The 27,390-nt window shown below is 36.1% G+C and overlaps 1 protein-coding gene across 1 annotated transcript in view; it reads left to right on the plus strand.

Annotated features, from left to right (window-relative positions):
* Positions 1–27,390, plus strand: part of USH2A (usherin) — a 395,028-nt gene that overhangs the window by 191,294 nt on the left and 176,344 nt on the right. The window contains exons 33-37 of the mRNA XM_063328461.1: positions 10,209–10,368; positions 10,856–11,027; positions 15,401–15,548; positions 22,088–22,239; positions 26,081–26,243. Coding sequence (XP_063184531.1) covers positions 10,209–10,368; positions 10,856–11,027; positions 15,401–15,548; positions 22,088–22,239; positions 26,081–26,243 — 795 coding nt within the window. The remainder of the gene's footprint in view (positions 1–10,208; positions 10,369–10,855; positions 11,028–15,400; positions 15,549–22,087; positions 22,240–26,080; positions 26,244–27,390) is intronic.

The following is a 27,390-nucleotide window of genomic DNA, read 5'->3' on the forward strand; positions in this document are numbered from 1 at the left end:
ATAAGTAAAAATCTACTAGTAAAATTGTTTACTTTTTGTCAAAATATTTCTTTTGGAAATTAATTTTCTTCCTCCCATCCCTCTCTTTCTTTTTTTAGTCTGGAAAACTCAAAAAATATAATAAAATACACCGTTGCAGAGTTCTAAGTAGTTTTGGATACAGAGAGAGAAGTATTGAACTCTTGCAGGACTCTGTTCCACAGGTTTACAAATTACAGCGTTGTTTATAGAATCATAGAATGGTTTAGGTTAGAAAGGACCTTAAATATCATCTAGTTCCAACCCCCCTAAAACGTGATGGTGATATTTAGTGTCTCTTTGCCAGAATTTGATAAATATGAATCTTGTCAGCAGTGTATGTTCCATGATTTTGGGTGGGGTGAGTTTTTCTGAAAGTTCCACGTTCTAAATTTTTTGCATGTCCTTTTTCTCCTGTATTATTGAAAGGGAGATCATGGGAACACAGGGTCCTAATTGCTTTTCTGTGTAGCACTTCCTATCTTATATACCTGTGTGGTGTGTCATCTTCTTTGTTTCCTTTTGTCAGGTTGTTTTTTCAGCCTCCCTTCCTAAGAGAGTGTTTATAAGTCTGTGCTTTCTCACTGCTGTTTTCCAGACAGACTTTATTTCTGCACTCTTTAATATATGCTATTCCAGATCAGACTGCACTATTGATTTATATAAAATGGATAGTTAAAGTGCTGTATTACTTACCATATATTCTTATATAACTTAACATCTTACTGGCTTCTCTTACTACAGCTGCACACGTCTCTCTGTTCTTCAGTGGGTTGTAAAAGTGGCAGTCAGGCACTTCTCTTGACCTGATATGATTAACTCGGCACCAAATGTAAGGTGGATCTGAATTTTCTTTCTCCCACTGAAGCAAGATTGGAATTACTTGGGAATACAGAGTGTACTTCTGTTAGTGAGCCAAGGAGTTCTTGGTCATAGTAATGTGAATCCAGAGTAGTTCCAGTTTTATGGCGCAGGTATCTGAGATTCAAATTTGCAACATAGTTGCCTAGTGCAAATATATTTTCCAGTTGTGAACATAAAGCTGAAGTAATACAGAGGTAAAATGTTCAAAACACTTTTTTTTTTTTTTTTTTTTTTGCTTTTTCACTTTTTTGGGGTCGACATTGATGAGAGATCATGGTTCTCATGATATATACCAGCAACTCCCCCCTATTTAATCTCATAGAAATACAGTGACTGGATTGGAAGCATTCATGAATGGAAATTTTCATTTAAATCTTAAAATTGGGCTGCGTCAGGCTGTATGATGTGCAAAGAAATGACAGAGAGAGAAATAAAACTAAGATAGTGATATTGGTATGACGACAATTACTTTTCTTCATGTGCCTGGTAAAAATTAATGTGCTCTGTCCTCTTTCTGTTTTCTCTCCCTCTGACCTTCAAACTCACTTTATTCGTCCAGCTGTTATAACTGAAGTAAACTAGAGAGAAAATGCATGGTTTTAATTCTAGTAAACAAAGATGTAACTTGGAAGTTCATTAGGTTTGTTTAATTCTGAATGTTTGTGCTGATGGGCTACGTGTGGTTTTAGCAGCAAGAGAAGTCTTTAAAAAAACCAAACCCCAACCACCTCTATATTTTTCTGATGGTGGCTAATGATGATGGGCCAGGCGAACGGTTTGGGGATGTTTGGGGAGGGAGTCTTCCAAGGAGCTTCACGCATGCACCACGATTCTTCTGTGGTCAGTGCCATGTGATGTCTTTACAGTCACACAAGGATTATGGTAGATTAACTGAAAGTAAAGGATTGAAAGAAAAATTTAAATGTCCTTGTCTGATGTTTCTCTTCAAGTTTTTCTAAGTAATGTGGTATGTGACACTCCACATGTTCTGAGTTTTCTTCATCTGAGCACCTTTAGGATTTCAAGCTAGTGTGTCCTCACTGGAAGGCGAGAACAGTCTGGAAAATGTACCCACAATAGCTGTCTCAGGGACATGGCTTTAAAATAGAAGACTGGAATGCTTGTAGCCCAACTTTTGCAATGGGAAAGGAATAATATTCATGTTTGATTAAACAGATACGTACCTTTCTAGGGTAAGGTTAAAACTAATAGTTTTATCAAAAAAAAAAAAAAGGAAAAAGAAACACAATGATCAGGTATGGAGGCTAACATGGCCTTGTGAATTGGCCAGGATGAAGCATAACATTTGAGGGATGAGTTTGTGCACAAAGTAGTACATGAGTTTGGGATGATAAATCATAGAAAGGTTTTCTTTACAATAGTTAAGGGTTATAAGAGCATAACCAAGACACATTGTTACTGTATGTGAGAACAAACAGACTTTATAATCTTTGCTGTTAAAACATAATTATATTTAAAAACATGTAAGTACTTTGAAGTTACCACTTTTCCAAAAACGGAACTGCAGTTCTGTCATGTGCATTTAATAACTGAAATGATTAAAGATCCTTTTGTTTCACATTTGTGCCAAAGGATTTTTCTTCTTGAATATAATTTTCTAACTTTTTTCACACAGTCCAACACAACTGTCATGTTTTTGGTGTTCCCGTATCATACGTGGTTTTGTGCTATGCTTTTTAATTCCTCAGAGGGGGCCTGGAAGTTGTACCTTTCCTGAATTCTTCTGAAGGCTATAAACCTCAAATGGAATGAGGATCTACTCCTTTATGAGTAATTTGGAAAACCAACAATATTTACTGCTCAGCAAATAGGTTCTTAAAAACATCAGAATTTGTTGGCCAGCTAGAAGCAAAGTTGTTTAGTCCACATGCCATTGTGTCAAAGCCTTTGCTGGTTAGAGAGCAGAGTAACAGCTTATGGTTCCTGAAAATAATTATTTGTAACCCTGAGTTTATTTCTTTCTCTCTCTTTATTTCTTGCACTTGTTTCTAGTGGTTTCACAAAATTCTTTTAATTCTCATTCTGGAACATTCTTAATTATTAATTAATATCTGGAAGAAGTTGCTGCTATCTTGGAAGATACCTGTTTTCTTCAATTAGTGGCCTAGTTCCGCACGTGAAAGGCTAGGTTATACAATAGGTACATGCACACACTGTTTTCTTATGCTTGACAGAGTAGTCAGTCAAGTGGTATCAGGTTTACAGGAAATCTGTGGAAAAGATGCAGCATTAGTATGCCACCTTCCCAGAGAAAGTTGTACATTAGTGATGGTTCTTCAAGAGTCGATATAATTAAGTGATTGGTGCTTTATAAATACAGAAAACAGGATATGGAATCATAGAGTTGGAAGGGACCTCTGGAGATCATCTAGTCTAACCCCCCTGCCAGAGCAGGGTCACCTAGAGCAGGTTGCACAGGAACGAGTCCAGGCAGGTTTTGAATGTCTCCAGAGTTGGAGACTCCACCGTCTCTCTGGGCAGCCTGTTCCAGTGCTCTGCCACCCTCAAAGTAAAGAAGTTCCTCCTCATGTTTAGGTGGAACTTCCTATGCTCAAGTTTGTGCCCATTACCTCTTGTCCTGTCGCTGGGCACCACTGAAAAGAGCCTGGCCCCATCCTCCTGACACCCACCCTTTAAGTATTTATAAGTGTTGATAAGATCCCCCCTCAGCCGTCTTTTTTCCAGACTGAAGAGACCCAAATCCCTCAGTCTTTCTTCATAAGAGAGGTGTTCCAGTCCCCTAATCATCTTGGTAGCCCTTTGCTGTACCCTCTCCAGCAGTTCCCTGTCCTTCTTGAGCCAGGGAGCCCGGAACTGGACACAGTGCTCCAGGTGCAGCCTCACCAGGGCAGAGTAGAGGGGAAGGATGACCTCCCTCGACCTGCTGGCCACACTCTTCTTGATGCACCCCAGGATGCCATTGGCCTTTTTGGCCACAAGGGCACATTGCTGGCTCGTGGTCATCCTGTTGTCCACCAGGACTCCCAGGTCTCTTTTCACAGAGGTGCTCTCCAGCAGGTCAGCCCCCAACCTGTACTGGTGCATGGGGTTATTCCTCCCCAGGTGCAGCACCCTACACTTGCCCTTGTTGAATTTCATAAGGTTTCTCTCTGCCCAACTCTCCAGCCTGTCCAGGTCTCACTGGATGGCAGCACAGCCTTCTGCTGTGTCAGCCAACTCCCCCAGCTTTGTGTCATCAGCAACCTTGCTGAGGGTGCCCTCTATCCCCTCATCCAGGTCATTGATGAATATATTGAAGGGGACTGGACCCAGTACTGACCCCTGGGGAACACCACTCATCACTGACCTCCAACTAGACTCTGTGCCCCTAATCACGACCCTCTGAGCTCTGTCTTTCAACCAGTTATCTATCCACCTTACTGTCCATTCATCTAACCCACTTTTCCTAAGCTTCCCTATGAGGATGCTGTGGGAGACAGTGTTGAACACCTTGCTGAAGTCAAGGTAGACCACATCTACCGCCCTCCCCTCATCTATCCACCCAGTCATGCCATCATAGAAGGCTATCAGACCAGTCAGACATGATTTCCCCTTGGTGAATCCATGTTGAGTACTACTGATAGCTTTCTTCTCCACATGCCTTGAGATGACGCCCAGAACGAGCTGTTCCATCATCTTCCCAGGGATGGAGGTGAGGCTGACCGGCCTGTAGTTCCACGGTTCCTCCTTCTTGCCTTTTTTGAAGACTGGAGTGACATTGGCTTTCCTCCAGTCTGTTCTCCAGGACCTTTCAAAGATGATGGAGAGCAGCCCAGCAATGACTTCCGCCAGCTCCCTCAGCACTCTCAGGTGCATGCCATTGGGGCCCATGGACTTGTGTATATCTAATTGATCTAATTGATCCCTTACTCGATCCTCCTCAACCCAAGGGAAGTCGTCGTCTTTCCCCGTTAATTCCCCTAATGCCTAGGACTCCCAAGGGCTGGGCTGAGCAGTAAAGACCGAAGCAAAGAAGGCATTCGGCAACTCCGCCTTCTCCACATCCTCTGTCACCATGGCTCCTGTTTCATTCAACAGTGGGCCCACAACTTCTCTGGCCTTCCTTTTGCTTCCAGTATACTTATAGAAGCCCTTCCTGTTGAGCTTGACATCCCTAGCCAGGTTTAATTCCAAGGCAGCCTTGGCTTTCCTTGTTTCATCCCTGCACTCTCTGGCAGCATTCTTGTAATCCTCCCAAGGGGTCAGTCCCTTTTTCCACTTATTATAGACTTCCTTCTTCCACTTGAGCTTTTTCAGAAGCTCCCTGCTCAACCATGCAGGTCCCCTGCGTCCCTTGGCCAATTCCTTTCTCTTAGGGATATACTGTATGAAAAGTTATATATGAGTTGTTGCTTACCTTCAGAAAACAGTGTAAGGGAAAGAACTGCTAACGATGTCTGAGGGAGCAAGTCTGATAACATGTTTTGGCATCTACTTTACGAATTTGATTTTTTTTTTGGTAGTGCATAAAAATCAGATGGGGACATTGTTGTATTTGGTGATGCAAATTTATGGTCCCAAAGATTTTACCTTCTAATTAAATATTAAGTTACTGTGAGTTAATTTAACAAACTATGAGAAAGAAGATAAGAGAACAGAATAAGGATGTGAGTAATGAGCTGAAGTAGTCATACAGTCTACCTACATAAACAATGTGGTGATTGGAATTCTTTGGAATTTTTTCATCTTCATACTCTCTCAGCAGGTATTCTTTGTTGTGCTGCTAACAATCCCTTGCTACAGTGCTGCCGTATTATTTTCCTTTGAATATAGCAATAGCATAGCTATTGTCTCAATTATTTTCCTGAGAGAAACTACATGGGCTTCCTTACGAAGTCACGTTTCAACTGAGTGCTCACCAGGACAGGACATTTCCATTTCTGGTCCTTACAATAGCTGCCTGAAACCAGGGAGAGTGGAAATAGAGTGAAAGAGGGGAGGAAAGAAGGGTGTGTGACTTTCTTCCTATAGACACGAGTACAAAATGCTGCATGTTACAGATAAATTAAACCATTTTAGACATTACTACGGTGGTTTTTTGGGGGTGTGATGTACTCTGACATCTTGACGCTAAAGCTCATGTTTAGGGTCAAGTTCTTAAATCTCCAGTTTCAGGGTTGTGGTTTTTTACTCTACTATGTTTTTCTTCTCTATCTTAGTAACATCTCTAAAATTCCACGCTAAAAGTAGCACTATAGTGTTGCATATTATCTTTCAATGACTACCCATTAAATTTGATCAAAGCAAAGTGAGTGTTCTTATTGACCATGCAAACAGGGTAATTTTTTATTCTTTCTGTCTCATGCATTGATTGTGCTATCAGGACTTATGCTGGTGGTTATTAGAAGCTGGTTATACACCAACCACTAGAATTAGATTTACCATGATATTTAAGATAGTTGGCTTGGTTAGTGTGGGAATTTCCACATATACCATGTATATAATAAATGTAGTGGTATGCAAATGTCGATTTTAATGATAGCCAGTATAGTTGGCAATTCTCTTGCTGTCATATGAGTTAGAAAACAATTTACTTTCTTTGTATTGCCTCTGAGGTCAAAGAGATGAAAAGACAGGTTGATTCTCTCCCTCCCCTTCCCCCCCACCCTGGCTTCTTTTGGTTGCTTTTCTTTTTTTTTTTTTTGGGGGGGGGGGGGGTGTGAGTAATTGTTTTAAAACAATTATGTAGGGGTTTATTTTAGTTTTCTTCTTTTGCTCTGTTTTTGACATGAAAAATGAAGTATTATTTTTCTGGCTACCTGTTACCTTAATGGAATGATTTGGGGGAATCCTATACGCCTAAGAAAGTATCTTTCTTTTTCTTTGCCCTTTGGTGCTCTTTGCCCTTCTGAGTCCAGAAACGAGCATAAGACCAAATCCTGAATTTAGGTTTTTCTTAGTAAACCTCTAAGTTTAACTACGTTTTGGTAAGAAAGAAGTGATTTAAGAGAGTAGTTATTGGAAAATTGCAATACGAAGCATTTGATATTATTTTAAAGTAAAACAGGGGACTGGAATTATGGTACACACAGGAAAATAACCTGATCAAGCAAAAATGTAAGAAAAAAAATTCAGTTTTTGCTGTGAGTTAAAAAGAAAATAATTGTCTGCTTATTGGGTTCATTTTGTAAATCGAGATCAATGAAATTCTTCTAGCAACACCATGAAATCAATTGTAAAATAACATATAATTCATGCCCTATATTGTAAATTATAGTTTGTTTGACATTAATCGCTGCGTTTTCCGTGCACGGGGATGCATTTTCTTGTAACACATTTCTGGATAATGCTTGTGGATCCATTTCTAATGTGTTTGAGAGTGATCTGTTTTTCGTGTCCACAATTGCCTACATTTGATCTTATGCAAATCATGCAATCAGGCAAATGGAAAACAAAACGTTGTCGCTAGAGGACCTTGACAAACACAGTAGCTTTGTAGTTTTAAGAACCTCCTCCCTCCTCATTCAGATTCGTGTTTGTATCTATAGTTGTTTGAATCCATTGATCCATTATGAAACGCTTTGAACTTTAAATAGGAAAATAACTGCCAAATCAGATTGTGACAAAAAATCGCATCAATTATGATGTAATATGATTTTTATTGTTCAGTTTGTCATTTTCTGGTTCTAAGCTTTTAGAAATACCACCTACACTATATTTGCAGGCTCATCTAAACTTTGGAATCTGTGGAGAGATTTTTGTTGACTGCAAAGCTCGTGCTTTGAGTGGCATTCCTTTCTGTAATTTCTATATTTTCTTCTGCTCCCACTAACTTCATTTTACTTTTTAGCACTTATGCCACCAGAATCTTTCAGATTCCGTTGAAACTTTCTATTTGGTATTTATTAGTCAAAATACATTGGCATTATTAAATCAAGATGAGGAATAAAGATTTCCTTTGATCCCGGTGATGTGTTGCTTTTTCCCATATTTTATCTTTTTTTTTTCAGCCTCTCCTCTCCTCCCCTCCCCTCTCAGTATGCTTATCAGTTGATCCTAAAAGATGTTGCTGCTCGTATGTCCTGTATTTCCATTGCTTGTTATTCCTATTCTTTTAAACTTTGTCTGTTTCCCTGTCTTGTCCTTTTGCTTTTTTCATTCCAGGAACTAAGACACACATGGTAACTTATTACAAACTTATTAACTTATTAACAAACACTTGCTTTTTTCAGGAAGGGAAATAAAACATTTTTCCATCTTCCATTCTCTTCATCCTTGACAAAGTTCCTCCCTCTTCAAATTTAAGTAGGTATTTCAAGAAACTCTTCTGCATGGAAGTAATCTCATCAGCTACAGTGCACATTAAATCAGGGTTTCAGTAAAAGCTACTTTTTTTTAAAAAAACCAAACGTTCCTTGATGAGGAATTTTCCTAAAAGGAGAGAAAAATGCCCCTCCCCAGCCCCCATTCCTGATCTGTGTTCAAGGAAAACATTTGTCTACCATGAAAAAATGGAAAAGAAGAAATCCACTTTTTTTTTTCCTGTTCTCCCTTTCCTTGTGTTATATTGAGTCTTCTAAATGAAGGCCCACAATATGGTTTCAGCTTAGAGAGAAGAATGTGTATTCACTGTTTACAAGGATATGAATTAAATAGGTGCCATGGATGGCTTTCAGCTGTTCATTTTAGGATTGCTAAAAGTAAAATCCTTCTGTTCACTTGTTTACCCACCGAGAACATGGAGTATCTGATCCTTGCCTCACAGACTTCCATCTCCAGCTGTACTTTTTGTGGCTTCTCTGATGGCAGCTGCAAGGAACAAGGGATCCAGGAAGGTGTACGCTAACGAGGGCAAGCGGTGCGGTGTACGGAGTTTACTTTCTCTGCTTGCTGAGCCAGCTTGAGCACCTGCTCTGGAGCGTGCTTTCCCCCTCTCACCCACATAAGCACTGCTTAACCCTGGTAGAATCAGCCCCATTATGTTGATTAAACATGTCACTGTGTTACAGGCATTCACTTGATGATTTGTTTTTTTTTTTTAGTTATGGCCTTTTTTTTTTAACTCACACTTTGCCATGTGCTCTATAGAACAATACCACTGGGGGGTACTGCATTTGTCAGTAAAAATGCACGAGTTCATTCTCTTCTCACACAGAGTGGAGTAAATCAGAAGGAATTCCATTGCAGCAGGGACTGGAGATGTTATATGAAGGGAAAACTGAGAAAGAAGTTGGGTCTACAACATTTCTGCTTTCTTGATGTCTTTATCATCCAATTGCAATTGTCATTGCAATTTTTGAATTTGTATTCACAAATATTTTTATACAAAATGACAGTTTGATAGTATTTGGCTCTGAAAACACTAGCATTTGTCTTGCAAAACCCCAGACCTTTTCTGGCATAATAAAATGTGTTTCTATAACATATGCATTTTATTTGTATACCTTATACTGTTGCCAAAACCTCAATTATAAATTCCGTCTTAAAGGATTTGCTCATTAAAACCTGTGATTTGTATTTTAATAAAAAAATGAAAAAGATTAGAAAATTATGTCTGCATTAATTTCCTACTATAATTTTTCTGACAAACATTCCTCTATTAGTATAGGGAAGAATATACGAAGCTAAAGATCTTTTAGAATATTTATTCAGCAAAGATGCTACATTTTATTCACCGTTTTCTGCAGTAATTGAAACTCAAGATAGCTTCATAATAAATAACCATTTAACAGTTGTTTTGCTATAGCATTAGACAGGTTGTCTTTACGGAAATGTATTTTACAAACATTTGACGCTCATGCAGCTGAAGACAAACAGGCAAAGAGAGAACAAACCAGTACGAGTGGTGGCAACAATGAGCTTCCTTTGTGTTCATGCTTATAGTGAAATCCGCATGGAGTGAATCATTGTATGTATTGACGCTCGACATTCATATATCATACAGCACATTTTTTTAAAAAAATATATAATCTGGCTGTGTTAATGAACCTGGACTTGTTTTTCCATTAATTTGATTTGCTTTAATCATCTTAAAGGTGTTCATTTGCCACTGTAGCAAATTGATATAGTATGTAGCGCCTAAGAGGCTAATATCTTTGTTTTGTTTGGGTGGTGTACATTCTAGTGTAAATGTACTGTGCAATGGGGTCATCTCAATCAAAGCATGCTCTGTAGTAGTCAAAATTTGCAGTGATTTGGTATTAAGCAGCCAGCACCTATCCACTCCTCTGCAACAAATCCGAAACACTTAGGAGATACAGATCCCTCTTCCCCTAGATTTTCTGAATTCACTGTCCTCTGAAAGTTACAGAAAAACAAGGTAAAATTAATACAAAAAGTAAATTCATATTCCTTTTTTGCCCTAGATTTAGCTGTTTTCACGCCACACCAGTTTCTGCTCACTGCATGCACGCTTGCTGGCTGTACAAACAGTTCCCTGGTCACCTTGTTTACAGCACAGCTGCCACCATCTCATGTAGATGCCCCGGTTCTGACGGTTTTGGATTCTAGAACGATATACGTACAGTAAGTAAGGATTTCTTCTTTCCTGACAACACAATAGTGCATCAGTTTATTCAAGAATTCCAGTGAGTTCAATCAGGGGAAGGGTTTGTGACATAAAATTAAATTTATTATGATTAAATGCATAGAAGTGATTAGTTTAGTGGTTCTGTGAACCTTCTGATTATCACTTGCCAACTTAATTTCCATTTTGTCTTTACGCAATCAGTATAACCTACATATGGGCATAGCCTCTGCAAACTTCAGTGCAGGAAATGTTCTGGTGATATGCCCATTTTGTAGCCTCTGCTTTGTGTGTTACTGTAATCATTTATCTATTGAGCACAAATACTGCATTGTAGGTATGCCTTAGATTTATTTTTACAGTTGCACAACTACGTTTTCAAATTCTTAAAATAAACCCCATAAAGTCCCCTAAACAAAGCCTTACATTTTTTCAGAGCAGTCTGAATCTTTGCTGGTCTTAATCATATTTTGCTTTTATTTGCAGATGGAAAGAACCAGTAGAAGTAAATGGAATCCTAGATCGCTATATAATTTATATTGCCAACAGTGAGCAGAATTTTACAAAATGGAATGTAATCTATAACAGCACAAAACTTTTTCTGGATTTTACGATTCAGCAGCTTTTCCCGGGTACTGAATACCTCATAAAACTAGCTGTAAGTTTTAAATATGTGTAGTAGAGGTGTAAAATGGTGAAAATGATTCTGATTTTTTTAGTATCTTAAATACTTAATGGTTCATGTGTCCACTTTGTTTAACCTCTTCTTTCTGAAACAAAGGTGGATGAGCCATTCTGAACAACAGTAGATGTTTTGTTTCAAAACAGGCCCTCAAAAATATGTATGTAATTTAAATACAGATTTTCTTCAAGAATAAGCTGGATGATAACAAATAGAGAATTTCGTATATGAAATAATTAAAAAATGTCTCCTGCCCCCAACTTACAAGAAAACATTGAATGTATTTGAAAATATTTTATATTTTCATATTTCATATTTTGTACCATGATAATTTGCTCTTTCTTCATAAAATCTGTATGTTTTATTTTGTGATGAAATAGGACAGCTTCAGCTCACTAACAAACCTGAAAATATGTGCATAAAAGCATGGGATTGTCCCTTGTTTTAAGCACACTGTTCGTTTTATAACAATACCTATATAAGGGTATTTGCTTTGATAAATGCCATAGAAAAATATTCTGCTCTTGATTATGAATAAATTTACATTTATGTAGACTGGGTATGCATTTATTTTTTCTTAACATGCTCTTGAATGTTCTAAATATTATACCACAAAAAAATAAGCTACCTTCAGGTAATGATAAGGGTCTGACTTGAACTTGAAAAAGCAAGGATATTCAGTCTAATTAAAGCTTAGATTCGTGTTGAAATTAATTCATTTGTGCCTAGATGTTTCAGCATTCTAAATTGCATAGCATATAAAATAGCACCATGTCCAAAACTAAGGCAATACTTCATATAAAGGCATTTTATGCCTTTATGTGCAAGTGGGATTATCAGAAGAATTTGCACTGTCCTTCGCTTTGCCACAGTTCTTCTCTGCTCCTGCCCAGCTCCTCTGCACGGGGGCAGAAGGAGAGAGGATCTGGGGAGAATTAACAGCCAGGATCTGGAGAGCCACTGGCACCGCATCTTTTGGTGTTTCTGCCTTGGGATATGGTTGAAACAAAGAGGTGTTGTGTGGACTTTGTTTTTACTTCGTTAATGTGTACAGCTCTTCTAGAAGTTAATGAATACATTTTTAGGAATCTTTGATCTTTATATTTTATCTCTCATTTCTTTGTTTTTTAGTGGTTTGGTTGGTTGGTTTATGTTGGTTGGTTTGGTTTTTTTTCTTTTTAATATTTACATTGCATCAGTGGTAACCAGAAAGTAAGAGAAAGATAATTTCTTCTGTTGATGAAGATAACAGAGTGATCTGGATAAAATGCAATGGTCTATGATAGGCACGTTAGAAGATCTAAATGTCCTTGCAGCTTTGAAAATGGCAAGTCTAAAAGCGCATGAAATGCCCAATATCTTTGAGGTGATAGCTTTCTTAAAACATTTGGACGCATTGTATTTAGAACTTGTCAGACTAGTTTGATAAGAATGTAATATTAGAGATTTACAAGTTATGAAACTTAAAGGTGGCCAAATGTTACACTTGATGAAAACAAACAAACAAACAAACCCAAATCAAACATACCTGGAAAGAAATTGAAATATTTAGTGTTTCACATGTAGTTTAATCTAAATTTCAATAAAACTTTTAAAGTAAAACCAACAACATACCTTCAACACTGGAAACTTAATTAAATGCTTCCTGGGTTCTTTCGGTTAGAATTAAATATTTCTATCAGCTAGAACCTTTTCCTTGTTTCACAGGTAATATTAATTTTGTTTTGTGTCCATGCAAAAATTGGTTTTGGTTTATGTGGGAAATTGGAAGTTGAGTTATCAAAAGTTGCAGCTTTGAACACAGGTATCAAGATCCTCATCAGCAGAACTTTCAGCACCTCACAGGCTGCTGGCTTTAACTTTTGTATGACAAGGTTAATATAAGTACATTAAATAAAATGAACGAAATGTTTGTCTTTGGATGCTATTACCGATTTTCACAATTGATTACTGCCATTTAATACGTAGTAATTGTATTCATGAATGAGCGCAATAGCTTTTATAAGCAAATCTAGTGCTTCTTTCCAAAAGTCTGCAGAGAGTTTTTATGGTTATGTCTCCATGGGCTAGTGCAAAGGAACTTGCTTTTGCTCTGTTCATGCTCTAAACTGAATGGGTGTGAGTCAGGCAAATCTGAAAGCAAATGAAAAGCTGAAAGGCTGCATTTAGTAGCTGGGGTGGCACACCTGTTTTATGACTTGAGTGCTTTTGTGATTTAGCTGTTAAGCTAGTATCTCCTCATGGCTGTGTTGTGTGGGTAAGCAGCTCAGGTGCTAGCCGCAAGATCACTGTGTGATGTCTTGTTATGCAGTTTGTATCTGTCCCTTGGCTCTCTAGACACTTTGGTATTTTTGCAAATTTTTCCTGAAGTCTGTTTCTCAGTGAAGTTCAGAATGGCATAATGGGACTTGATCTTGGGTGTAGGATTTTCACGGCATTGAGCATCACTAGATGTGATTGCCAGGGTCCCAGCAATGTCCAGTCCATTTGGATGCACTAATCTAGATTCCCACTATTTAAAGGCAAGGTAAGCTTTCTTTTACTGACTTTCATGAGAAGAATCAGAAACTTCATACCCCAGCAAGTTTCAGAGATACAAAAATTGATCTTCATGAAATTCAAGAAATAAATGAACGGGAAGGTTGGTGTTACTGAGCCCTTGACTGAAAAAGCTCTCCACTGCTGAGGACGACTCCATGGAACTTGTTTAGCAAGACAGTAAGGAATGTACGAGGACAGGTCTTCCAGAGTTGTTCTTTTTGGCTTCTTCATGAAGCCAGTGGAAGTAAAATCACTTGAAGAGTGGTCTGCCTTTGCTGGAAGGATGGTGTTCTTAAATATTTTCCTTATCAAAATGCTAACAGTTGTCTGAGCATCCATCTAAGCTGACTTTTTTTTTTTTTTTTTTTAAAAACACTATCATGTTTAAAGTAAATGCCTTTTTTGGATGCTCCCAAAACTGGAGTTGCATTCTTTCATCTCCATTTGATAGGCCAGACTGAACACAGGGAGTCATGCTGTAGTTGTGTTGGGAGTGTAATTTCCAGTGAAATCAAAACAATCTTGGTGTATAAAATAGCCTTATTTACAAACAGTTCTTATTTTTACCCATGAGGCTAGTATACGCTTTTGGAGCAGGATAGGAAATATGTTGACTGCTCTCTGTTTTGAAACACGCTGGGAAATGGGAAATTGAAGCTAATCCTTTCAAATAAAATATACTAGATTGAAAGAAACATTTTATTCCTGGAGATCTGGACAGCAAGATTATTTTTCCTTTGTGTGCTGCTGATCCAGAGCAGGCTACTTGTCCACTTCGGCACATGGGCAACTCCTAAAAAACCAGGTGATCCTATAACTTTTAATTGAGAGTAAGTCTGAATCTGAATATTTGTTGAATTCAGGTTTTGATTAATTTTATTGCTAAACAATAATATTAAAAATAAATGATAAACCAAGACAAAAATCCTTAAATTCAATTTAACTCCATGCAGAGTTTATATATTCTTGTATATATTTTTTAAACTTCTCTAACAGCTTCTGTCACTTGTCATTGATCTTAGCGCAAGTAATTGCAAAACCAGCACACATATACCACAGCTGTGTAGTCTTGTGTTTGTGCATGTAAATCTTTAAAAGCCTTTCATATGGGGTGATATACACATTTTCTTGCACATTTTATTGTTTCATAACCAAGGAAAGTGTAAAAATCCTGTAATCAATCTTTTTTTCTCTGGTAACTGAAATACAAATGATTTGACTTTGTTATCCATAAACAAGTAATAATAACTGTTACACATCAATTTATAATAGAGTGGTTTTTCACTATTTTAATTGCATCTGCACAGCACTGTGTGTGCTGTCATGAAGTGCAGGACTGTCGGAATGGCATTTTTTTCTCAATGACTATTAATCGAGATAAATTCCTAAGTGCGTTGCAAGTTGGTCTGTATATTCTGCGTCTGGAACTTGTGAGAGCTTTTCAGTCAATTCGAGAAGAGTTTTGCACTGTAAATGATATATATTGTATTCTGATTTTCTTTAACTGTGGCTGCAAAAGCAGTGGAAATCTAATTGCGATTATGACTCACAGTCAAATGCAAAATGCTGTGAGTCAAACTTTCGTTTAATGTTTTAGCTATATTGTATCTAAAAACTAAGTATCATGAGTAACACATCTTGTTATTTAAGAAAAGAGGTAAACAAATTTATGTTAAGAAAAGTGTCTTTTATGAAAAGCACAGACTTCCTAAGTTTAGGTTTGTAAAAATTATAAAAATATAAAATCATTGCTAAAATTATTAGTATTATATTGAAATATGTTTATTTGTTTGGATTCATATTTTAAGGCTTGCACTGGAGGTGGATGTTCAGTAAGCGAAGCTAGCACAGCTATAACAGATGAGAGTACACCAGAAGGTGTTCCTGCTCCAAAAGCCCAGTCATATTCATCTGACTCCTTTAACATCTCATGGACTAAGCCTGAGTATCCGAATGGTAAGTGAACTCTTTTAGCCTCAAGTTAAAAAGATGATTAGTAAAGGTAAATTAATATTCTAAATGGCAGCTTATATGTGGTGCTTAATTTTTAATGATCATTTTAGCACATAAAATACCTGAGATAGTATCATTGTCTGCAGCTAGGAGATTGTGGTTTTCAGCCTATCGTACGGTTTCAGTGGCTCAAAAGTGCTCCCTTTTGATAGTTCTTGGGTACTGCATCTCATTGTTTAATGTTTTTCAGGACAATTGAGCTGAGGAACAGGCATTCTTGGAGAATATTAGTCTAGGATATTCATTTCATCCTCCAATAAAACATTAATTTCCTTTACATTAATTGATATATAATAATCATTAGATTTGTGTTCTACATAGTCATCTTGAAGGTGTACATTTCCATGGCTGTGGAAGTTAAATAATATACTTTCTTTTGTTTAGAAATGTTTTCCGTTGTGAAATATCCGTGTGTAAAACTTTTGGACAAATTTTACATTTCTAATAGTATTGCACAGTATCATATGTCCTTGGAATTCACTGTGATTTTATTATCATGCATGTAGCAGTTTAAATCACAGCAGAGAAAGGTATACAGAAGTCACTGAATTTAAAGCAACAGACATGTTTTTCTTCATTGGCTTATCATATTGATATATATCAATTATTTATCACAGGGGTTTCACATGAATTTTATTTTTCCCCTGCAAGTTTTTCCCCACTTTCAATTGTGGTAGAGCACATCCTACTTGTACAACTTCACTATGAGGCACTTCAAATGATTTCCCCAAAATTGGTGATCGTAAAGCTACACATATATAATATTCTGTAGGGTCTCTACGTTACTTTTAGAAAGAAACTAGAGTATGTCATCTGCTGTTAATGTATTTGATAATTTATGATTCTTTGTATGTGAGTCATATTGGAAGATTTTGCCTCCTTAGAAACCCTTTAACCCTGTTTCTAAAATCCTGTCAGCATCTGTGGCAAAGGCTTAGAGGAATGCAAGGAGGAAGGAAAAAGGGGAGGGGTAAGCGATGGGAGTGGAAGGAAGGGGGAAGGAAGACAGGAAGGTCATGTATGTGGCTTAGTGGCTAAAGTCTGAATAATTTTCAATGAAATGGGCGTTTTTTTACATGTAATAGTTCATGTCAGGATCTGATCCTGTTATCCTTGCATCGTGGGGAAAAAATCCAAATAGTTCAGAGAGTGGTTTGACTAATTAAATAAATATAAATATATACATATATATATTTATATATACATATCACAGCACAAGATGAAGACCTATAGTTTGATAAATAAATTTCCACAAGCTTCCTTTAAAACAACTAAAAGACGGGAATACATGACTAAATTTGCACATTGTATCTTGTTGTTAATACCGTATTTACTATATACATCTTGACTCTCCTTTTAATTACAATAAATGCGTTGTTAGGAAATACAATAAACGGCTTGTTAGAAAAGCTATGAATCTGAACTGCATGAGCAACAGATGTGATAAGAATCAGGGGAGCTTTATAAAAGAAATTATATTCTTCTGTCTCTTGTCCCTTCATCCATGGAAACTGGACATTTCAACAGCCTCAATGACAACACTGTTCACCTCTATATTGGGGTCTTGAACAATGCATTTAGGTAATTACCAAATTTTCCATATAGCCTATCCCTCTGTAGTCCTGAATACACCCTGTGTAGGCCTCCTGTGTGCATTTTTCCCCTTTAAAAATATTTTCTGGTATTTTCATATCTTCTCGCTATTTGAAGCCCATAGAATATTTTTCCCTTGTGACTGTTGTTATTTTTTGGTGATATGTGGATACCATGCATGTCGCTGTTAGAGGGTTTTCCTTAGGATCAGAACTGATGTAAGGTATTCAGTGAAGTCAGCTGCTGCTCTCCTCCCTTGCAGGGAAACGCTGCTGCTTTTCACCTGTGAACTCTTGCTGAGTAGTTAAGAGTTGGAAGAATTTCTATCTCGTGAGCATTTGGCAGCCAGAAGGGCATTAGAGGACCAGGGACTTTGTTGTTTAACCGCAGCTTACTCACACTTGCACAATGGTCAAGAAGGAATATGCAAATTTTCTCTCATTTTTCTTCATTCTTCTCCCCCACTTTTTTGGTAGTTTCAAAATGAGTATATAACTAATAATACATTTTCCCATTCTCCTTTCTTTCCAATTTTCTATGTCCATCCCTTTCCTTATTTCATAAAATAACTTTTCATTTAGCAACTGCTTAATCAGGAAAGCTTAAATTGTTTGGTGACTTTGTTTTGTTCATTCTCAGCATATCTTTTGGGCTGCCTAGTGGCCACGTCATTTATAATTGCTCTCTGTGTCAGTATTTTAAAACTATGTAGGAGGCTGAAAAATATAGTTGAGAAGACTGAAATATGAGAAAGACCGGTAGAAGGTACTTTCCCTTGAATTTTCTTACTCTTCAGCATTTTACTGGTGTTATTTTCACAGTCAGAAGTTCTAAGGTAGCTCCTTTTTTTTGCAAAAGGATATAAACTGTTTCCCTCTTTGGACTTAACTGGTTCTAACTTCATGAGTTTTAGTCTACTAGGTGTAAGTAATGCTTTTTGAAATTACTGAACTTGGCTTCATTTCAGGTCGATATCTCAGAATTGCAAAGATTTGCGTATCATAAATTGTCATCTCCTCAGTAAATCTGTGGGGCCATTCCTTATTCTCCCTCCTCCTTTCTTCTGACGCTATAAGACAAAAGTTACTGTTTATTTCCATGGGTTGAAGAAGCTTATTAGCTGTTGCTGATGGAGAATGGGTGTGTAGGCTGACTGGGGTTTGGACAGCATAGACTTTACTATGCTCTTTTGATAAGTATGGAGTCCAGCTGCTTGTCACCAACTAGAAAAAGTTAAGGGGGATTAATACTCTACCCTTGAGACCAAAGGTGGCAAACAGGACTAAAAGGTATTTGGCTTTGTCACAGAAATGGCACAATCAGGGGACTCAAGCTTTGAGATAAGGGACCATCTAGAGGTCAAAGGCTAATGTTATCCAAACATGGGTATTGAATTTTTGGGTTCCATTTTTGGTGAAATTAAGGCCAATTTACACTATTTTGTGAAAAAAATTCGTTTCATAGAAAATAGGAAACAATATACCTAATCCTTTGTTGCAAGTTGCTTCAGAAATTTCATTTATGTACCAGCTGTATAAAAAAGACATTTGGAAGATGATATGCTGAATATATTTGTAATATACACATTTTCTTTTGTCTTATTTTCAAATCAATAACAAAATGGTTTTTTATGGCCCAGAGTGTGACACTTTACAGCAGAACCCTCCTCTATTTCTATCACATATGTAGATAGTGTAATATAAGCCATATTGACCATTTAGTTGAGGGCAAGATGCTTGTGAAATGTCATGTGGCATCAGATATTTTGTTTTGAGCCCTCACTATTCTAGCGGCCTCAATAAAGAATTATATATTCTTCAGAACATATCCATTATAGTCTTGACATATAGTTTGAGGTCTGCTCTTTTAAAATCCATTTGCATAAAAAAACGACCTTACCTCTTTTCACCACTCAAAATTTTCCATAGATGGCCACTTCTCAGAAGCTTCACTTTACTTGTGTATGGGTCATAGATAAAATCAAGTCTTGATCTGGACTGTATCTTCCAAGGCTATATGGAGTTTGTGTGGGAAATACTAGGTATAGTAAAAAACGATTTATAAAATTATTCAGTGAACTACTCCAGTACTTGTTCCTGCAAATCCTTGTGCTTGTGAGAGACTACTTGTGTTTGTAGACAGTGAAACTGATGTAGGTAAAAGTATGTTTGCTTAAGATTTGACCTCTAGATTGTACCTGAAGAGTAAAGTACTTTTGTAGCACTTCAGATTCAAAACCTCTTTTTATCTTAAATGTCTGGAATATCATTGACAGATTATATGGCCATACCCAGGGAGGGGAGAGGAGGAAGAAAAAGGGAAGAGTGTGTAGCTTTCTTCAGTTTAAGCTTAATCTACATTGTTGGGTTTCTTTTGAAAAGTGAAACGTTATTGTACTATAGTCAATAGAGATCTTATCTTCAGTGAATCGAAGATTTAGTCTAGCTACCTAGACTTAAAAATTATGAAGAAACTGCATCTTTTCATAGTGACCATGTGTCACTCATGAAGCCTTGTAAATCACAAAAAGGTGCTGTACTTTTCAATATTTCATATATTGTAAATGCATATAAGTAAACTTTGGGTCAACTTTGAACTTTTTCTCAGAAAACTTTGGAAACATGTACTGGTGAAATAAAGAGGCTAAGTTATTTATCCCTGGCCAAAAAGAATTACTGCATAATTTAGAAAAATGGCTTCATATCTCAAAGTCAGACTACTAGCCCTTTTCTTCTGAAATGTTTTTTTTTTCTTTCTTTCTTTTCATTCTGTAATTTTCTCCATCAGAGTCATATAAGACAAAGGCAGAAGTAAAATCAAGAGATAAGGGATCAGCTTATTAGAGATGTTTGTTCTCTGACAGTACTTGGAGAACTAACTAAAGCTCGCAGTGTTGACCAGCAAGCTGCTTCTCAGAGTGCAAATGCTGCATAGTGCTGTGTTTGCATAAACACTTTAAAATAATGGTCTGGTTAATTAATACAGAGGGGATCCAATAGAGGTACATATGACACCCACATTAATATCAAATGATTTCATTGTGATCCATGCTGTTACCATAAATATCAAAGGAATTAATAATAATTTGTCCATTATTTTGCTGGTATAGGTACTTAACGTACTTCAGTATTGCGTTTTTCCCCTGTTAAACACATCCTTAATGCCAGCATTCACATTTAGGGATGCCCTTATCAGTCTGTATTTAAGTATTTTTCCTCTGAGATAAATAAAATATTTTAAAAATATATATATATAATTTACTTATTTAATGTAGGGCAAATACCAACCATTAATGCCCTTGCTTTACAAGCAACTAGACGCGAAAACCCAAGGGATTTTTGCTTTAGGAAGCCTGTCAAATGTGGTAGGATTGATAGTGTGAGATTTACCAGAACTTCCTCCCACACACACGTCTCTGCTGCCTGACTTGAGTTTAGCCTCTCACTTTTCTAGAAGAGAAAAGAAATGAGGAGTCTGTGAATCACTTCACCATACTCAGCTCTGCATTGCTTTAGCATATAAATCTTTTGAAGTATAACTCTTCAAATCTCAACTGAAACAGTTGTGTATACACTTTTATTTACGAAGTGTTTCTCAATTCAGTAGAGGGTAAAAATCATTACTCAATTTAAAACATAATCTTCCTCAATGTAGTTTCAAACCATTCAGTTTTAAAGGGAAGGAAAGATGAACTGAGCTATATTTTTACAGTATGAAGATGTTTTCTATAATGGGATGCTTAGAAGGCATCCTCTGAACCGAACTCGCTTCTAATGAATCCTTCTATAGCTTTTCATTTATTGGGCTTAAGATTTCACACTTAAATAGCTTTTAAAAAAGGAGAATATTCAGAAGTGAGAAAGATGAAGGAATATCCCTGAGAAAAAGGATTCCTTTGCAAGCTCAACTTCCAAAGTCCAAGCAAATCTGCAAAATTCAGTTGAAATTCTTAAATTCAAAACACTGTGTATGTATAGCCTGTACAGGGTTCATGCTATCCTATCATGCACCTCTGGAAGAACAGATTTAGATTTCCTTATAAATGAAATAATCAATCGCCTGAAATTTTTGAGTTAGTATTAACCAATTTCATGAGAAGCACCATTTTCTCCTCTACCTAAAAGTCTTGCTAATGTTTGTTTTGAGTTTACAAATAGTTTTTCTTTCTTAGATTGAATAGGTAAGGAATACCTTACTTCAGGAATGTTTCTACAGCATGCTGAGACGGAAACAGCAATCCATACTCTTTCGTGGTTTTCTTTAGAAAAGCGGGTAAAACTGTTTTCTGAAAAAAACCCCACCCAAATTAATGAATTACCCATTTTGTTGGCAAAATGTAGAAAATCTGAGCTAATTATCAACAAGAATGAGTATCAATAAAGTGTTTTGTGTGACAATTATGTGTTACTGATTTGTTGTAGTTATAGCACTGGCCTGTGTTGTCCTTCAACATTTCAATTATGTTGTAGATCACGATTATTTTTTTTCTAAGTCTAAAGCTGTTAAGATATGAGATGGTTTTGTGTGTCTTTCCAGTTCTCGTTTCAACAGCCATATGCAGAGTAGGGTGTGAAACAGAATTGCCTCAGTTTTCATGATTCCAAGGTGATGTTAGCTGCTATTCAGAAATAAATTTGCTAAGGGGTAATCTTTGGAACAGTGTAATTGTTTTCAAAAGATGCAATCCACTTGCAAGGTTTTCAACAGTTAAGGATGGGAGAGTGTGTTTCTTCCAAGTGTTGCATACACAGTCCTGCTAAGCGCTTACTTGCTTAACTGTAAACTGTTTGAAATACTGCTACTACCACCCTCATGTCTGTAGCATTAGTTTTCTTCTGAACTCTGTAGCTCTTCAGATATTAAGTGAGTGCTATCACATTGTTTTATAGGTATTATTACTAGCTATGGATTGTATATGGATGGTGTTTTGATGCAAAATTCATCACAGCTAAGTTGTTATGCTTATGGACTTGCTCCTTGGAGTCTGCATTCCTTCAGAGTCCAGGCATGTACTGCAAAAGGTTGTGCTTTGGGTCCGTTGGTGAGTACCTTAATTTGCATTCTGGGTGTATAATAAATGTCAGATGGCAGTGAATATCAGAGTAAATGGTGATGATTCACTCTGGTCAGTACTAACCCATCTGGCAAAATGTGACATTTAAAAAAAAATCCTGTTTAAGAGCTGCTAAAGATTTGATAGGTCATTGTTAGGCACCGTTCCAAAGTGGAACGTAGGTACAGAGAAGAAAGGAAAAATTTGAGGCTGAAGCACACATTATTGAAATTAAATAGAGTTAATATGTTTGAAAGGTGCAGATGTGCTTAGCCAGATTTATAAGGACGTATATAAAGAAAGAGTTACTGTTCCAGTAATGAGCAAATTTCTAGCTGCCTGACTGAAAGGACTGAAGTTAATTTGAGAATTGCAGAAGCCAGAAGTGGTGATTCGTAAATATCTTTTGAATGCAAGTGTGTGATCAAAATACTATACTGGACATATTTTAACAGCCTTGTACAACACCACATTTTTTCAGTATTTGAGAATACAGGAATATTAAATTTGACATGTGAAAAGCAAGCCTTCTGAGGCTTTTTTATTTTGTTAAAGGTTTTTAGACGTATAGCTGAGCTGATAAATCCAGTATGATTTCATAGTACTGCGGTGATGAATAACTGGAATAATATCTACTATGCTGGATTTTGTTTTCAAGCATAACTGAGAAAGAATCCTGTGTTAATTCTGAGTAACTTTTTGTTTAATTCAGCTTTATGTGTGCACGTTTAATTTTTCTAACAAGAAAAGGGAGAAAAAATGGAAGGTTTGGGAATTTTTCATGCTGTTTTGTTTATTTTTCCATCATAATTTATAATATCACTATATTGTGCTTCAGAACAAACTCCCAGCTTTTATTTTTATGATTTAATTCATTAGTCACATTTCTGATATTATTTCTAAGATTGCTTTCTTTCAAATGCTGGTAACATCGTCTATCTCTAGAAGACTAGACTTTATAACCATTAAGTGTTTTATAGCTTGCTCTACTTTGAAGGATATTTACTCTTAAAAGCTTGAATGGCTTTTTGCCAGTTCTTCTTGTACATTTTTTACAACTTCACATATACCCCAAAAGCAAACCTTGTTTTAAGGTATTCAATGTGCAATAACCTAATCCATTGTGCTAGTAGTGATGTTTAAGGCAAGACGCTACCAGACTTTGCATACAGATGAAATATGTGTGTTTTCAGTACTTCTATCAAATAGGCATCAAAAGGACGGAACAGAATGGCAATAGTTAAAGTTTTTAAAAATATTGTTAGTAGCCTTTTTTCACATCTCCACTGAACTGCAGGCTTGTAACTTGAAACAATTCAAAGTAGGGGTCGCTGTAGCTGAGACTCATCTGCATCCCATGATGAGTACGCAAACTGTTTTCCAAAGCCAGTGATCCATCTCTAATCACAGGAATTGAAGTACAACATCTTTATTTAGGCTCACCTAAGTGCTGCCAGGAAGTTAAAGCACTGCATCTTCATTTGTTTTTTTGAAAGATTTTTATATCAATAACAGAATAAATCCAACACTTCTTAAAAAAAAAAAAAGAAAACCCAAACGTTTTGCCTCTGCTCTAAATAGTACGGGAAGCATCTCCTAGCAGTAAACTGATATGCTTCCAGCTATTTTTGTTGCTGATCTTGTGCTTAATGTGCCCTAATCGATGAACGGATCTTATGTGACTGTCCTAAGTATGGGATTTCTCCAGCTTGTTTCTCAAGGTGGCTCTGAAGATCTTAATCAGTTATGAGAGCATTAGCAGTTACTATATTTCAGTAACTTTTTTATTTGGGTTAGATAGGTTTTAACTTTTTTTTTCAGTGACTATGATTTGTTTTTCAAATGAGATGCAAATTGGTAACATGTAAATTAAGAAATGCTAAATTTTAAACTCTTTCTAGTAAAGCCAAGACAGTCCTTTTGTGTCTGTTCTAATTGGTTTTTATTGCTTAAAAAGGGATAAAAATATGGATTATCAAGAAATAGTGTAACCTTTAATAGATTCTTCAGAGGAATTCAGGAGATCTGAAATTCTGCTGATTTTGAAATGTGTTAGCTCTTGTAAATATCTTGTAAATAAATGGAAATGGGCAACACTGAATATTTGTCATCTCAACCCACTGCTATTAAATTTCAGGGTTTTAGCTTATGTGTATGCTAGTACTTTTTTTTTAAACTTAGATGGATGACAATGTTTTCCCGATATTATTATTATTCCTATCATGTAATGTAGTGTTATTTATATGATAGCAGAGTTTTTAAAATTAAGTTATTAATAAATACATCTGAAAATATCACAGAATTGTGTATAAAGTAATGTTTAGAAAAAGGAATATGAAACAGGTTTTCTGCACTGTATGTTTGTGTACCGAACGTACATTTTTTACACAAAATATTATTTTCAAAATACACTGCATAGGTGTACCTGTAGAGGATACTACATGAACTGATTCTAAACAGTGTTTCAATATTTTTTAATGCTGAAAAGAATAGCAGGTCGTAAAGAGAAGGTTAGAGACAATACAGCTGTTGCAGCTGTTCAGGATGTGGTACAGCTTGCTACAAATTCATACTGTTTTAAGAATATTTTAGTCCTCTTCAGTAGAAAAAAATAGTTGCCATTCATTTCTCCACGTTTCTGATGTTGTGAGAAGGGAGTACCTACATTTAGCAGTACAACTTTACAGGAAATTATTTTAGTTTAGAAAGCACGGTTTAGTCAAATTCTTCCATAAAGATGTTTTTGACTGAAATATCCAAATAATCAATGTGACACTGATCCAATAAATCCATGAAGCATTTGTTTATCTTTAGGCATGTACTTTATCCTGTTGAATTTCATGCAACTGCTCCCCTATTTTAAATATAATAGAGTGTATGAATATAGAAACACATGTAGAGATATTGATACACATCAAAGATATAGCCTGGCACTTGTTAACAATAAGCTTTCCAAATTTTAAACGCTAAAAAGAAAATCATTCATTTTCAAGGAGAGAGAAAGTATGTGTGGTTATTTTGATGACAAAGTAGGTGTGGCACATTAAAAATAGCATTTATTAGAGCTCCTATGAACTTGCAGCTGAGGCACTTAAAAAGGTGTGAAGCCATCTTATACCTTAGAAAACACCAAATAAATAATGTATGAGAAACAAACTTGTTGCCATAAATAACACAATGGCAAATTATTTTGTTCCATAGCATTGAAGTTGTCACATTTAAATACTAAATTTCTATAATATTGAATGACTATTTATTTTATTTATATAAAAAATCTTTTATATTCATTACATTTTCCAGCTCTTTTATCATATTTTGGATTCTCTTAAAGATCAACTTTAAATTGTTAGGTGAAATTAGAAGTTAATTCAGGAAGCAACCAATATTCTGCAAAGGGTATTTTTTCTCAATCAAATATCTATAGTAATCTACTACAGTATTTAAATACATGTTCCTTACAGTTGTCTTTTAAAATGCAGAAAGTAAAAAAAGCTGTGGTCTCCTATTGCTGCTTCCTCCCACAGCACTAAAGTGAGATCATTCATCCTCATGAGGTACAATGGTGTTTTCAAGAAAACGAATCTTTCATTCTTTTCCAGTATTTATTTCCTGTTCCTTACAGGGGTCTCTGTACAGAGTATGTTAGTTGCTGGACAGCTTCAAACAAATGTAGATGAAAGGAAAGTAAAATGCTTCCAAGTTAGTACACCTGCAATGTTAGCTGCATCTTTTTCTAAAGAACTAACTTTTATTAAAATTTTGTGTATCTCAATCCTTCTCTGTTTGTAAACTGTGGCAACAAACCTCTGTCTCATGGCTGAACTTACAGGTAGAAGCTCGGACCATGGAAGCTTCCCCCGAGGGAACAGTTGATATATTTGCTATTGTTGATGGGTCCAAAGAAGTTCAATTAAAATGGCTTGCTCCAAATAAACCTAATGGAAAATTGACCTACACAGTCCTTGTCACTGGTCTCTTCTATGCTGATCAAGGTATTTTTGTTTCCTTTTTAATAAGTCTAATGATAGCATTGATATTCCATTTCATTTTTTAAAAACTTCCTTTAGCACTAAATATTTATGCTTTTTTGGCACTCCACTGATTATTTCAGAATTATCAATTTTATTCTTTAAGAACTACTGCTTTGATTTATGGTGCTTTACATTTGTACAAACACATAAATTGGCAAATAAAGATAAGCCCTCTGCACTCATTTAGTGTCTAGATATACACATGAAGTCTTATCTCACAACCTTCTCTCAGATAAGGAAGCTATACTCACAAAATTTCGGTTAGTTTGCTTATATAAGTGGGAGCCATTCATGAAAGCTGTTCATAATATGGTTGACTGTGGGTATATTTGAAATTTATATAAGCTGTGGTAAAGAAGTAAGGCTTACAAACAGCCAGCTACCTAAAAAAGTATGCAATGAAATCAGACACTTATTCCTATAAAGAAGAAAGGAAAAGAAAACCGACTCTTTATTTCTATATAACAAACAGACTCACCACCCGATACAAAGCCTAAAAAGTAACTGTGTTCTGTTAAACCTTACTGTATTATGGGCTGCTGTTTTGTTTCCACTGGTTTATGTCGTGGGGTTGTTGATGTTCTTCTGTCTTTTAAACCTAAACGTAACAATGTGGTCTTGGGTGAAAATGTTGCTAAATCAGAGTGGTAGTAGTAGAGTTACACAGCGATGTTACCCTTGCATAAAGGACTACATAAGGGACTAAAGTATGTAAATGGCTATTTTTTCCAAATGCATTACACAAAGTGTATTCTAATTATTATAAAAATGTAAAATACTTGGGCAGTGAATAAAAACGAATGTTCACAAAATGCGTGTGAGCATTTAATATGTCAATTTGAGCTATTAAGCATGCTCTGAGGTATAATAAATAATAAAATATTGTACACAAATAATGTTTATGAATTATGCCTAACAATGTTGTCATTAATTTTTAGTGCACTTCAAATAGCGTGATTGACATCAGGCAACTATAAAAATGTTTTCTTATAATACAAAATTGTGGTTGAAAATAATGTTTGGACGTCATTTAATCCTTCTATGTACTGTACGCAAATTTAATCAGTATTATAAATGCAGTAACAGATAGAGAACTGAATCACTGACG

The sequence above is a fragment of the Chroicocephalus ridibundus genome, chromosome 3, assembly GCF_963924245.1.
Source record: "Chroicocephalus ridibundus chromosome 3, bChrRid1.1, whole genome shotgun sequence".
NCBI lineage: Eukaryota > Metazoa > Chordata > Aves > Charadriiformes > Laridae > Chroicocephalus > Chroicocephalus ridibundus.